At 37.4% G+C, this 12,637-nt stretch overlaps 1 protein-coding gene and 1 long non-coding RNA gene across 4 annotated transcripts in view; both read left to right on the top strand.

Moving 5' to 3' along the window:
- The window catches only part of CNTLN (centlein), a 315,313-nt gene extending 305,439 nt beyond the window's left edge, over positions 1-9,874 (top strand). For all 3 annotated transcript variants that reach the window (XM_058695263.1, XM_058695264.1, XM_058695262.1), the window contains exon 26: positions 8,300-9,874. In XM_058695263.1, the coding sequence (XP_058551246.1) occupies positions 8,300-8,401 (102 nt within the window). In that variant the 3' untranslated portion in view covers positions 8,402-9,874. The remainder of the gene's footprint in view (positions 1-8,299) is intronic.
- A 222-nt stretch (positions 9,875-10,096) lies between these two features.
- Positions 10,097-11,800, top strand: LOC131491859 (uncharacterized). Its single transcript, XR_009251686.1, has 2 exons — positions 10,097-10,338; positions 10,430-11,800. It is a non-coding gene; the product is annotated as an uncharacterized LOC131491859 (long non-coding RNA).
- Positions 11,801-12,637: the final 837 nt, after the last annotated feature.

The raw sequence follows: 12,637 nt of genomic DNA, 5'->3' as shown, positions 1-12,637 counted from the left end.
GAGGCATTCCATTAACAATATTCAAGGATTCAAGTGTTTTCATTAATTCAGCTAGCCTTCTCTCTGGCTTTTCTCAGTGAAATTTAACCATTTGTGAACACATTTCAAACTCTTACAACTCAACAACTAAAAGTAAAGAAACTGATTTGAATAGACATTTCTATAAGAAGATAAACAGATAGATAACTAATAAGGGCATGAAAAGATGCTCAACATCATTAACCATCAGGGAAATGGAACCCAAAAACTGAGATGAGGTACTGCCTCACACCGAGCAGGTTGGCTATCACGAAAAAGACAGACAATACCAAGGGTTGGTGAAGATGTGGAGAAATTAGAACCCTTATACATTGCTGCTGAGAATGTAAAATGATGCCACTCCTGAGGAAAAGAGTCTTTCACTTCTTCAGAAAGTTAAAAATAGAGATTATATGACCCAGCAGTTTCATCCTCTAGGCATATACCCACAATAAATGAAAACACATGTCCATACAAAAACTTCTACATGAATGTTCACAACAGCATTATTCATAATACCTCCAAAGTGGAAGCAACCCAGAGGTACATCAGCTGATGAATGGATTAATTTGGCGTATGTATACATGGACAATTATTCTGCCATAAAATGGAATGAAGTAGTAAATACATGCTACAACACAGCCCTATAACCCTTATGCTAAGTGAAAGAAGCCACACACAAAAGGTCACATATAGTCTGACTGCATTCATATGAAATGTCCAGAATGGCAAATCTATATAAAGACAGAAAGTAGAGTGGTGATTACCATGGAGATCGGGGTGGGGGCAGGCAGACAGGGAGTGGCTGCTCATGGGTACAGAGTTTCTTTTGAGGGTGATGGAAATGTTCTAGAATGAGATAGTGGCGATGGTGGCACAGCCTTGTGAATATATCAAAAACCAACGATATATTTAAACTTTAAACTTTAAAGTGGTGAATTTTGTGTTATGTGAACTATATATTAATTTAAAAAATGTTCTCTTTAATATCAAAAGAGGAAAAAATACATTTATTAAAAAAATATTTTTTAGGGGCGCCTGGGTGGCGCAGTCGGTTAAGCGTCCGACTTCAGCCAGGTCACGATCTCGCGGTCCGTGAGTTCGAGCCCCGCGTCAGGCTCTGGGCTGATGGCTCGGAGCCTGGAGCCTGTTTCAGATTCTGTGTCTCCCTCTCTCTCTGCCCCTGCCCCGTTCATGCTTTGTCTCTCTCTGTCCCAAAAATAAATAAAAAAAAAAAAAAAAAAAAAAAACGTTGAAAAAAAAATATTTTTTAATGTTTATTCATTTTTAATAGAGAGAGCACACACAAGCAGGGTTGGGGCAGAGAGAGAGGGAGACACAGAATCTGAAGTAGGCTCCAGGCTCCGAGCCATCAACATGGACCCCAACGTAGTGCTTGAATCCAAGAACCACGGGATCATGACCTGAGCAGAAGTCAGATGCTTAACTGACTGAGCCACCCAGGTGCCCCCAGAAAAAAGAGTACATTTAAAAATAAATTCCATAGGGGTTCCTAGGTGGCTCAGTCAGTTAAACATCCAACTCTTGATTTCAGCTGAGGTCATGGTCTCACAGTTTGAGAGATCGAGCCCTGTGTCAGGCTTCATGCTGAACATGCAGCCTACTTAAGATTCTCTCCCTCTCCCTCTGACCCTTTCTAACTTGTTCTCTCTCTCTTCTCTCTCTCTCTCTAAAAAAAAAAGTAAATTAAATAAATTTCTTATATCGCATATGCCATCTCCTCTACCATTAATTAGCAAAGATTGCCTTAAATGCATTTGAATTTGAACTTCTGTCTCCTGGTCATAATTATGAACAAATGAGATAAGTGATTTCCTTTCATTTGGCACATAAGGAGATGTCCCTCTGTTATGCTCTGACTGCTACTTACCTTCTCACATATCTAAACTAGTAGTTTGTATATGTAGTAGAAGTATTCTAGTAGAAGTATACTCTGCCTTCTAAGAGACAACTGTTTATTTGTTCTGCCCATTCTATCCTCAAAATTATAAAATTGTAATAAAGGTCATTTAACTTTGCCTTTAGGCCTTAATAATACGTGAAACAGTACTTTTTACTTGGGACTTTAAAAGGTAACAGAGAGTTAGTGGAGATAACACTGAACCTATACTATGGAATCCTTTAAAAAAAAAAAAAACATGTACATAGTGCCTCCTACATTATTGTTTCAGGTTTGGGAGTACAGAAGTGAGCAGAGGAGACAAAAATCACCTCCTTCATGGAGTTTACATTTCTGGGGGTGAAGGACAATAAAAGAGTTAAAATATATAAACTGTGAAATTTATTAAACAATTAAATTGAACAGAATTATGGGTATATATGTTAAAATATGTATACTTGTACAAAATAAATAATTACAGTTATAAATGCAATATGGTTCTTTACTAGGATTTGTATAGAAACCTTGAGCCGGGAATGACTAGAAAATGTGTCTTGATTTCATTTTGTGTTAGCCCTGTTCTTTATTATTTGCTAATCCTTTTCTGGATTTTATTCAGTCCATTTTAGTCCACTTTTTGGAGATCATTTTCTTGCATTGGGAGCATATAAAAAAATTCTTTCTGCCTTCAGCTGTTGAGAATTTAAAGTACAGAATTTAATCAGTGGTTTTTCTTTAGCTTTAAATATCCCTGTTCCTATTAGATGCTTCAGATCTTGCAAATGCTGAAATTTAAAATGGCTCTTTCCCCAGTGCCCTCTCTGCAAAATATGCTTACCTTCTACAGAATCCTTGCAATATGGCAGTGAGAAGAGTTTTATAAATCTCCCTGGCTTTTGTAAATAGAGTAACTTCCAGGCTGAAGGTTAACTGAAAGTTTTTCCTTAGAACTCAGAACACATCTAGTCTGTTACTTTCTGTGTGGCACTTAGAACACACACAAGCACATGCAGGCACATTCACTCACCCCTGCTCACACACGTAAACCCACTCCCTCAGCCACCCACACAGCTTTCTTACAGCTAGCTGAAATAGCAAGAGTTCAAATTTCTCCATTCAGAGCCTTCCTGGGATTTTTTTTTAATATAACAATGTTAAGCCTTCTTTCATGTTTCCAGTAAAAGCAGGTACACTACATGAAATGAAATACATTTATTTTCAATAGGACTCAAGCTAAAGTCAATTTGTGTTTTAAAAGTGGTATCTTCTTGGTGGTAGTTTTCAAACCAAAAACAAGAGTGAAAATGGTTAAAATGTTCATCTTGTTCTTTAGATTTTTGTTAAAAGCACATTCCAGTTAGTGCTCATGCTGTTAAGTTATCTATGTTTTATAGTCATGGACGTTAGGCTGGGTTATTTTTCCAATATAGCTCTCAAAGGTCTGCAACCATCATTCATGCCTTACCTTTATACAGAAACACTTAAATGAAACGACAACTTGCGAGTGTGAGTGATAAACTTGAGATTGTGTCAGTGGCATACCAGCTCCTAGAGGCAAACATCTCTAGGTGTTTACATGTGAGATAAGCTGGAAATCTGTGTGAAATCAGGGGAAATCGCTCCCTAATAGAAGTCATCTTTTGCAACAGGGACAGCCCGAATGATTAGGAAGACCCACTTTAAGACCACACCACACACCAAGCAAAGCTCAGTTGTTCCGGTGTCCTAGTTAAATTTCCATACCAAGAAATCTCACACAGTATCAACTCTTCACCTGTCTCATCTTCTCCGTGATGTTGAAGCGTTCAAGCCTGTGGGACTCTGTATTGACATACCCAGGAGTATCCCTTCTCCTTTGTTATGCAAGAGAAAGAAAGAAATCATGCAGTCTTTCTGGACTTCATAGTCCCTGGCATATGCCATCGGAGATGAAACCCGAGGCAGCATAATTGTCGGGTTTGTTGTTTCAGATACATTTGATGGGGCAAGTGAGAAAGTATGGCTGCTGTTGTCCAGTCAGCTTGCTGCCACTTCAGTCCAACTCCAAAATCCTATCCATGAAAGAATAGTGGTGCTTTCTGTGTCTGAGGGAATTCCCTCTAGAATGCATGTAGAGAGATTTTAACGTACTCTAAACACCCTGTGTGAGATAACCTTGCATTTCATCTAGACTCCGGTCTCCTGGTCTTCTTAATGTTTTTAAAGCGTTTTGCTGTTAAAACAAATAAAAAACAGGGCAAACAAGCAGACCATGTGAATTTTTAAAGCACTTTCCAAGGCATTTTGTATTTTAAAGACAGTCTTAACTGCACCCAATCTATAGCTCTCTGTTGAGAATTGACGTTCATTTGATACTATAAGCTTTTGAAGATCTCTGTGAATCACAGTAGACTAAATTATGTCCCATCAGTCTTCAGGTTAACTGTAATTTATAAGATTTTTTAAATGTTTGTTTATTTATTTTGAGGTGGGGGGCAGAGAGAGAGTGAGAGAGAGAACACGAAGCGACAGAGCCCAATACGGGGTTCCATCCCCATGTAGGGTTCGATCCCACAAACCATGAGATCATGACCTGAGCCAAAATTAAGAGTTCGAGGCTCAACTCACTGAGCGCCTGTAATTTGTAAGATTTAAGAATTAACAATAATCTTTAAATGATAAAAGTGATTATTCTCAGTTAGCTAAAATAGCCAGTGAACTTAAAAATCCCATTCTTAACCACTTTCAGAAAACAAGAATTTTCATTAATTCATCCTAGACTAAGCAAAGGTTTTTATCTGTATAGTCTATGAAAGAAGTTTGCCAAATAAAGAATAGTGCACACTTGGCAAGAGAAGCTATTTTTGAAACCAATACTGCTGGTCCACTCGTTATTTGAGGATGTTTTGAGTCTACTCCATGAATAAGGAACAATTTATAAAGTAGGAGGGACACGTGCTTAAAATTTTTTGGTTAACAGTTACTTTGAGTTATAGTGTTCATTTGTAAAAAATAAGTCATATTCATTTGAAAACAATAAGTATATTTTATGAAATGTTTTCTAATCTGACTTTTCCTTAGTCTTCTTCTAGGTTTGTTTCAATTACTAACAATTATATTATAAAATTACATTAATTTTATATTTTATAAAATTACAGTTGATCCTTTCGAAAGGCCTGTTTGAGAGCCGGACTTACAGTTCCCAGGGAACAACAAGTCATAAAAAGCAAATAGAGTGAGCACTGTGTTTGGAGAAAGAAATTCAGAGTTGGTTTATGAAAAAGGAAATAGAAAGGTTGAATTAAAATAAACATCTCCAACTAACTTGTAAGATGTATGAATTTTAATTTAATATTATATAAAGACAGATAATAATATCCTTCTGACCTATTTGCAGAGAAATAGAAGAACCTCTAAGGGCAGATAGATATGCACATACCATGCATCATGATTAAAAGATTGATTACTTTTTGAAATCTATATGTGTTAGCCTCTATACAAAGCTTAAAAGAAGCTTACAATCCAATAAAACAGGATTGACAAACAGTTGTGTTTAACTGTGGGGCTTTTTGTTTTACTGGGAGCCAGAGGAAGAGAATAAAGTGAGTTGTTGGGGCGCCTGGGTGGCGCAGTCGGTTAAGCGTCCGACTTCAGCCAGGTCACGATCTCGCGGTCCGTGAGTTCGAGCCCCGCGTCAGGCTCTGGGCCGATGGCTCGGAGCCTGGAGCCTGTTTCCGATTCTGTGTCTCCCTCGCTCTCTGCCCCTCCCCCGTTCATGCTCTGTCTCTCTCTGTCCCAAAAATAAATTTTAAAAAAATGTTAAAAAAAAAAAAAATTAAAAAAAAAAAAAAAAAAAAAAGTGAGTTGTCAGTAGTAAATTAGTAAATGGACCTCTTGTTCCACCTCGGAGGCTTCCTGGAAGAGAAATTCTTTGAGCTAGATTTTTTTAAAAGGAAGTGAAATTTCCAAGTACATGACATGTTGAAAACTGTTCAGATCACAAGATAAAAAGGTTTATGTTTTAACTTGAAAGTGTAATATGCAAATAAGATGATTAATGTCAGTACATTGTGGCCTGGTGAAAGTACTGTGACATTATTACATAGGAAATTACAGAACCAGCATGTTTCCCAAAGTGTGTTCCATGGATTGCTAGTTCCTCATGATAAACACACCATGAGAAGAGCATGGACAAATGAATTTAGAAACAGAGTATTACATTGCTTGGAGACTCACAGTGTCTGTTAATATCTTAAAGCTTCTAAGAGATCCTGAAATAGAGGAACTTTTTAAGGTTTGGTTTGTTTCGCAAACTTATTTGGTCAGAGGACCCTTTTTTCCCTTGAACAGCTTGAGGAAATTACATTTTATTTCCACCAGGAAACATCTTGTTTATCTGCCTTTTTTTTTTTTCTTCAATGTTTTTAATTTATTTTTGGGACAGAGAGAGACAGAGCATGAACGGGGGAGGGGCAGAGAGAGAGGGAGACACAGAATCGGAAACAGGCTCCAGGCTCCGAGCCATCAGCCCAGAGCCTGACGCGGGGCTCGAACTCACGGACCGCGAGATCGTGACCTGGCTGAAGTCCGACGCTTAACTGACTGTGCCACCCAGGCGCCCCTTATCTGCCTTTTTGATGGGCATGCATATGGTACTGATAGCCAGGGCCAACATAAAGAAGGTTGCCTGATAGTTTTGTTATTATTTTGTATGTGCATTCCTTTAACATCTAATATTAATGCCCTGAGAATTTAAATTATCTAATTTATAAGACTGGAAGTTTTGCCAAATATGACTCTTTTCTGCATCCCAGAAGGGCAATCTGTCAAAGTAATGATTTGCTGTTAGTATCCTTACCTTGCAGAAGGGAGTCTAACATTCTTCCTACTTCTAAGATGCATTTTCCCCACATTTTCATATTTCTGACATTGCAATGCAAACACAGTGTGTATATATTTAATGGGGTAGTAGGGGTTTTTTCTTTCCCAGGAAAAAAAAGCTGTTTTTAATTCAATGCATGTATCTTCTATTCAAGTCTGTCTTCAGAACTAAAGAAATGTGATATTTTGGTATCTTGTGGTTTCTTCAGTAGTAAGTTTCACGGAAGACTGTGTGTGAAGCTCCTGGCATTGACTTAGAAAAGGCAGTTTGTTACAAAGATGAGAAAGAAGTTAAACTAGAACCTTTTTGTTAGAAACTTGGGATCTGAGGCAATCCTATGGACCAGCTTTGGTCTCTGCTTCTCATTCGTGGCCTGCATAATCTGTTTGTCTGGCCTGTTGTTTCACTGCCACTGGCCAACCTTTTCTGTTTACTCCCAGTTCAAATTCGAAAAGGCCATTCTGGTTGGTTGAGCGAATTATAATCACCCCAGCTGAGCACAGCCGAGCACCTCCTATAGTGGTCTTTGGTCAGGTGCTGATGATGGATGCTGCCTGTGGTCATTCTGGCACAAAAAAAGGGCCTGATGGTACTTCCCTTGTGGGGAAGGGGACTGGGCATGGGAAGCATCCCCGTCAACATATTCAAGGAAACAAAAGTGGTCTTTTGCTGGTTAATCAAAAGGGCAACTCCAAGAAATGGCATAATGAATGTCTTAATTATTATAAACCTCTTCTGTGAGACCAGACAGCTGGGAAGGAGACAAAAGGCAGTTGGTGTAGTGTGGGGGTAATTGGAGACCCTTTTCCCTTTTCTTCTACTTACAGCCCATACATGTATCCTACAACTCAGACTTCTACAGGAAACCCAGGGAAGCAGAGGGAACAATGAAACTTTACCAGAAAAGTTATATAAATTATGAAATTTAAAAATGTATTCTACATTTCATAAACTCAGCAGTTTGCAACATGTGTATTACACTTTGATGTGCCAAACAAACTTTTCTATAACATCTTAATCAATGGGTATACTTTTGCCATTTTTTTTCGCTCTGAAATTTTACCCTACAACTCTTGAGGTGTTGGGCTCTCACACAGACAAGTGTATTGATAGTTCTCTCTCATTCTTTTATGAGTGATGAGCATACAGTACTCCTTCGGTGGGCCTGTGGGCCCTGGAGATGACTGTAACCTGCTATTGATCAGCTGATTGAAGATAAATGGCTCAGCTGCTTGTATTGCAGATTACATCATTAACATGGTCAGTAAACCATGAATTGTTCAATAAGGCGTTTATCTTTTTTCATTTTACTTCTGCTCTTTTATCATTTTTATTATAAAAGACAAAATTACCCACACTAACCAGGAAGATCAGTTGAAAAGAGACCCAGAAGGGTGCCATTATGGGTGCAAAGTTGCAGATAGCTGAGTTCTAATGGTTTAATGATATTTAGTGTATGTTTTTGAGCTGAAGAAAATATAGGGTTTTGATCATCTTTTTTTTGTGTGTTTCTCTTACAGCTTCCTTTTGCCTCATATTTGCTAGAAGCAGTACTGGAGAAAATAAATGAAAGAAAGAAACTAGTTGAAGGATATTTCACAATTATGAAAGATATTAGATGATATTATGATGAAGAACTTTTTTTCAAATGTGAAAACTTTTTGTGTGGTGGGACTGGAGAAATGCATTGCAATCCTGATACAGTATCTGCTCCAACTATCAATAGTCAGGTTCAATACCAAAATAAGAAGTCTCTGAAACTAATTGCTGAACAAGTGAAACTAATTAAGTACACAGCCATTTTAAAGGAAATAGTGTAGCATTTGATTGTTGAATACAAATATTGCCACAAATCAATGCAAACCTAAAAATGATTTTCCTTCCAGTGCAGTAGAAGAAATTAGAACAAGCTTGGACACACAAATTGGCCTGAATATAAGAAGAAAAAGGTGTAAACTGAGGACTTAATGTTTTAAGTTTTGTAAGAAACTAGACCATTTACATAAAACCAGTATAAAAGGCCTTAAATCATCCAATGAAGAGCAATTTGTTTTGTTGGCAAATGTAAAACGAAGCATCATATCTTAAGGATGAGAATTTAATGAAATAAATTGTGTGGTCCAATTATATCTGTTCTCAATATACTGGATTATGTAGGGGACACTGTATTTTCCTAGAACTACTTGGCAAAAATAAAAACATTTTCTCCTTTTCTCCCTTTCTTTTTTTAAATTCACAAGGCTTTGTGTGGCCATCTAAATTAGCAAGGGACCACAAGCCCAGTGTATAAAATTAGGCTAGATCCAGCATAACTCCTACTGTGGTCAACTAATTAAGTTCAAATTCCTAATGACGATATCATCTTTATTTAGATTTCCAAATACTCTTAACCCCATTTCACCTTTTCGCTATATTCCTGCCACACATGATCTTTCTGGTTCCTCTAATTCACCAAACTTCTGCCTGCCTCCAGCCTTTACTCTTTTTCTTTTCTAGAATAGTCTGTACGTTTTTCTCATGACTGGCTCCTTCTCATCATTCAGGATCACCTTATCTGCTCCCTCAGGGACACATTCCCTGGCCATCTTACTACTTAATTTCCTTTATCACAGAAAATTAGCTGTTTTACCTGTTCACTTATATGTCTTCATGTTATTTTCTCCTCCCCTTTCCCTTTAGAATACAGGTCCCCTGAGGTTAAGGCAGCGGTTGGCATATTATGGCCCACAAGCCAAATCTGGACTGCCGCCTGTTTTTGTGCGGCCCACAAGCTAAGAATAATTTTTACATTATCAAATGGTTTAAAAAAAAAGAGAATATGTTTTATAGCATGTGAAGTTTATATGAAATTCAAATTTTAGTGTCCATCAATAAAGTTTTATTGGAACACAGTGATGGTCATTTATTTATGTATTGTTCATGGCTGCTTTCAAGCTACAGTAGTGCAAGTGAGTATGCAGCCCAGACCATATGTGATGCTGTGGTCACTTTGCACTACTTAGCACACTACAAATCACAATGACACAATTCTAGGAAAATACAGTTACAACTTGACAGCATTTCAGATGCCACAATACTACTCTACTGCGCTTTTTTTTTTTTTTTCCAACGTTTTTTATTTATTTTTGGGACAGAGAGAGACAGAGCATGAACGGGGGAGGGGCAGAGAGAGAGGGAGACACAGAATCCGAAACAGGCTCCAGGCTCAGAGCCATCAGCCCAGAGCCCGACGCGGGGCTCGAACTCACGGACCGCGAGATCGTGACCTGGCTGAAGTCGGACGCTCAACCGACTGCGCCACCCAGGCGCCCCTCTACTGCGCTTTTTAAGAAAAATATATACCCATCATGTCAAAACAAGAAAAGAAGAGAAAAATGGCTGTCAGCGTGACATTTTTTACAGCATAGCAGAGTGTGGATTATCTTGCTATTGAATTAGATGGCAAAACATTGTGATTATTATACAGTGACAGTATACCTATGCTGAAAGAATGCACTGTATATGGACATTACTGAACTAAGTACTCATAACAGAATTTCCAACTCACAAGAAAACAATGGTAAGAATATAAATTACAAGATTTTTAATATAATATCTGATCACAGAAGAATTTTGTTACAAAGATAAAATGTGACTGAATTTCTATGCAGGCCTGAAGTCTTCCAGGAAGAAGGCAAGAGGAGTCAGACAGCAATGCTACCACAGAAGGAGAGGGACAAAGAAATTTGACGATGCTACCCCAATAACTTTAAGTGTAGAGGAAAGGGGCCATCAACTAAAGACTGTAGGTGATCCCCAGACACTGGAAAAGTCAAGGAAATGGATTGTCCACCACAGAGACTCCAGGAAAAAAAACAAAAAACAAAAAAACAGCATTTGTTAACATCTTGACTTTAGCCTAATAAAACTGATTTTGCACATCCCCAGCTATTAGAATAAATTTTGCTTTTTTAAGCCATTAAGTTTGTGATAATTTGTAACTACAGCAATAGAAAATGAATACAGTTTTCTAAAATTCTGTTTAGAATTGTTTTATCTGTTTATGAGGGATATTAGGCAGAAGATACAAAATCAAGGCTGGTTCCATATTCAAACATCAATCAATGTAAGACACCATGTAAACAGGCTAAAGAGAAATATCACATGATCATAAAATTTTACAAAAACATATGAAAAACTTCAATACCCATGCACGAGAAAAGAAGAAACTCAACATTAAGAACTTTCTCAATTTGATGGGATTGCAAAATGCCTATGGCTAACATTATACTTAATGATGGAAGATTGAACACTTTCCCCTAAGATCAGGAACAAGGCAAGGATGTCTACTCTCATCACTGTTATTCAACAAAATATTGAAAATCCTGGCCAGCATGGTAAGGTAAGAAAAGGGAATAAAAGGCCTACATATTGGAAAGGAAGAAGTAAAGCTATCTCTTACATAAATAATTCCATACACGAATAAACGAACCTCAGAATTAATAAGTGACTTCTCAAGATACAAGATCAACATAGAAAAATTAATTGTATGTCTATATACTAGTGAACTAGTAATACATGTGTGGAAACCATAATTTAAAATACAATTCACAATTCCTCAAAAAGAAGAAAAAAGAAATACTGAGGTATAAATCTAACAAAGCATGTCTAAGACTTGTATACTGAAAACTACAAACACTGATGAAAGAAGATTAAATAAATGGGGAGACATGCTGAGAGCATGAATTGGGATACTCAATACAGCAAAGATGCCAGTTGTCTCCAAATTGATATATGGGTTTAATACAATTCCCACAAACATCACAGCAAGATATTTTGAAAATAGAGACAAGAGTCTTCTAAAAAATTGTATGGAAAGGCAAAGGAAGAAGAGTAGCTACAAAGATTTAAGGAAAAATAAAGTGGGGGAAATCACTCTACCCAATTCTAAGATGTATTTTATAGCTACATTAAAAGTGTGGTATTGGCAGAGGAACAGACACCTTTTACCACCTGACCCTAATTAAAGCACTTTCAGCATATTTTTTAAAGCTTATTTATTAGTTTTGAAAGGGATGGGAGAGGGGCAGAGAGAAAGCATCCCAAACAGGCTCCGCCCTGTCAGCATGCAGCGCAATGAGGGGCTTGAACTCATGAACCACAGGATTATGACTTAAACTGAAGTCGAAATCAGACGCTTAACTAACCGAGCCATCCAGGAGCCCCTCAGCATATTTTGGGATGACATTTAGTTAAGATAAAAAAAAATTTTTTAATGTAAGTGAAGTTTACATTTTCTTCCAATATCTTATCTTAGGTTACTACTACTCAATCTGAGGGCACAAAAAAAATCTTCCTGTTGCCTTGACAAATTTCTTTGGTTTGGGACCTAGCTTTTTTCTGGAGTTTTATCCCCACTGTATGTTCCCTATCTTATACACCTGTCAACATCCTTTGTCTTATAAGGAATCCTCTCCATTCTTCCTATTGTACTAGTTCTGACACTGCTCATTAATTCAGTGTTGGGAGCAAGGTAGAAAAAGAAAAGTACATCCAGGGCATTTTGTTTTTCCTTTATTTTTATATAACTGTTCATTTTGAAATAGTGTAACATAAGGAATTGCAAAAGTAGCATAGAGAATTCTTGAGTAGTCTTCATTCAGATTCCCTGAATAACACCTGACTTAACCATAACACATTGTCAGAATCAGGAAAATGACATTGGGAGAGTATTATTAACTCAAATATAGACCATAAATGATTTTTACAAGTTTTCACATTCACTTCTTTTGGGGAGGGATAGTTTTATGAAATTTTGTCACACATGTAGATTATATAACTGTCAGCACAGGATACAGAGCTATTCCATCGACAGAATA

The sequence above is a fragment of the Neofelis nebulosa genome, chromosome 12, assembly GCF_028018385.1.
Source record: "Neofelis nebulosa isolate mNeoNeb1 chromosome 12, mNeoNeb1.pri, whole genome shotgun sequence".
Classification (NCBI taxonomy): Eukaryota; Metazoa; Chordata; class Mammalia; order Carnivora; family Felidae; genus Neofelis; species Neofelis nebulosa.
The sequence above is the reverse complement of the archived record's forward strand: the minus strand, read 5'-3'. Positions and strand labels throughout refer to the sequence as shown.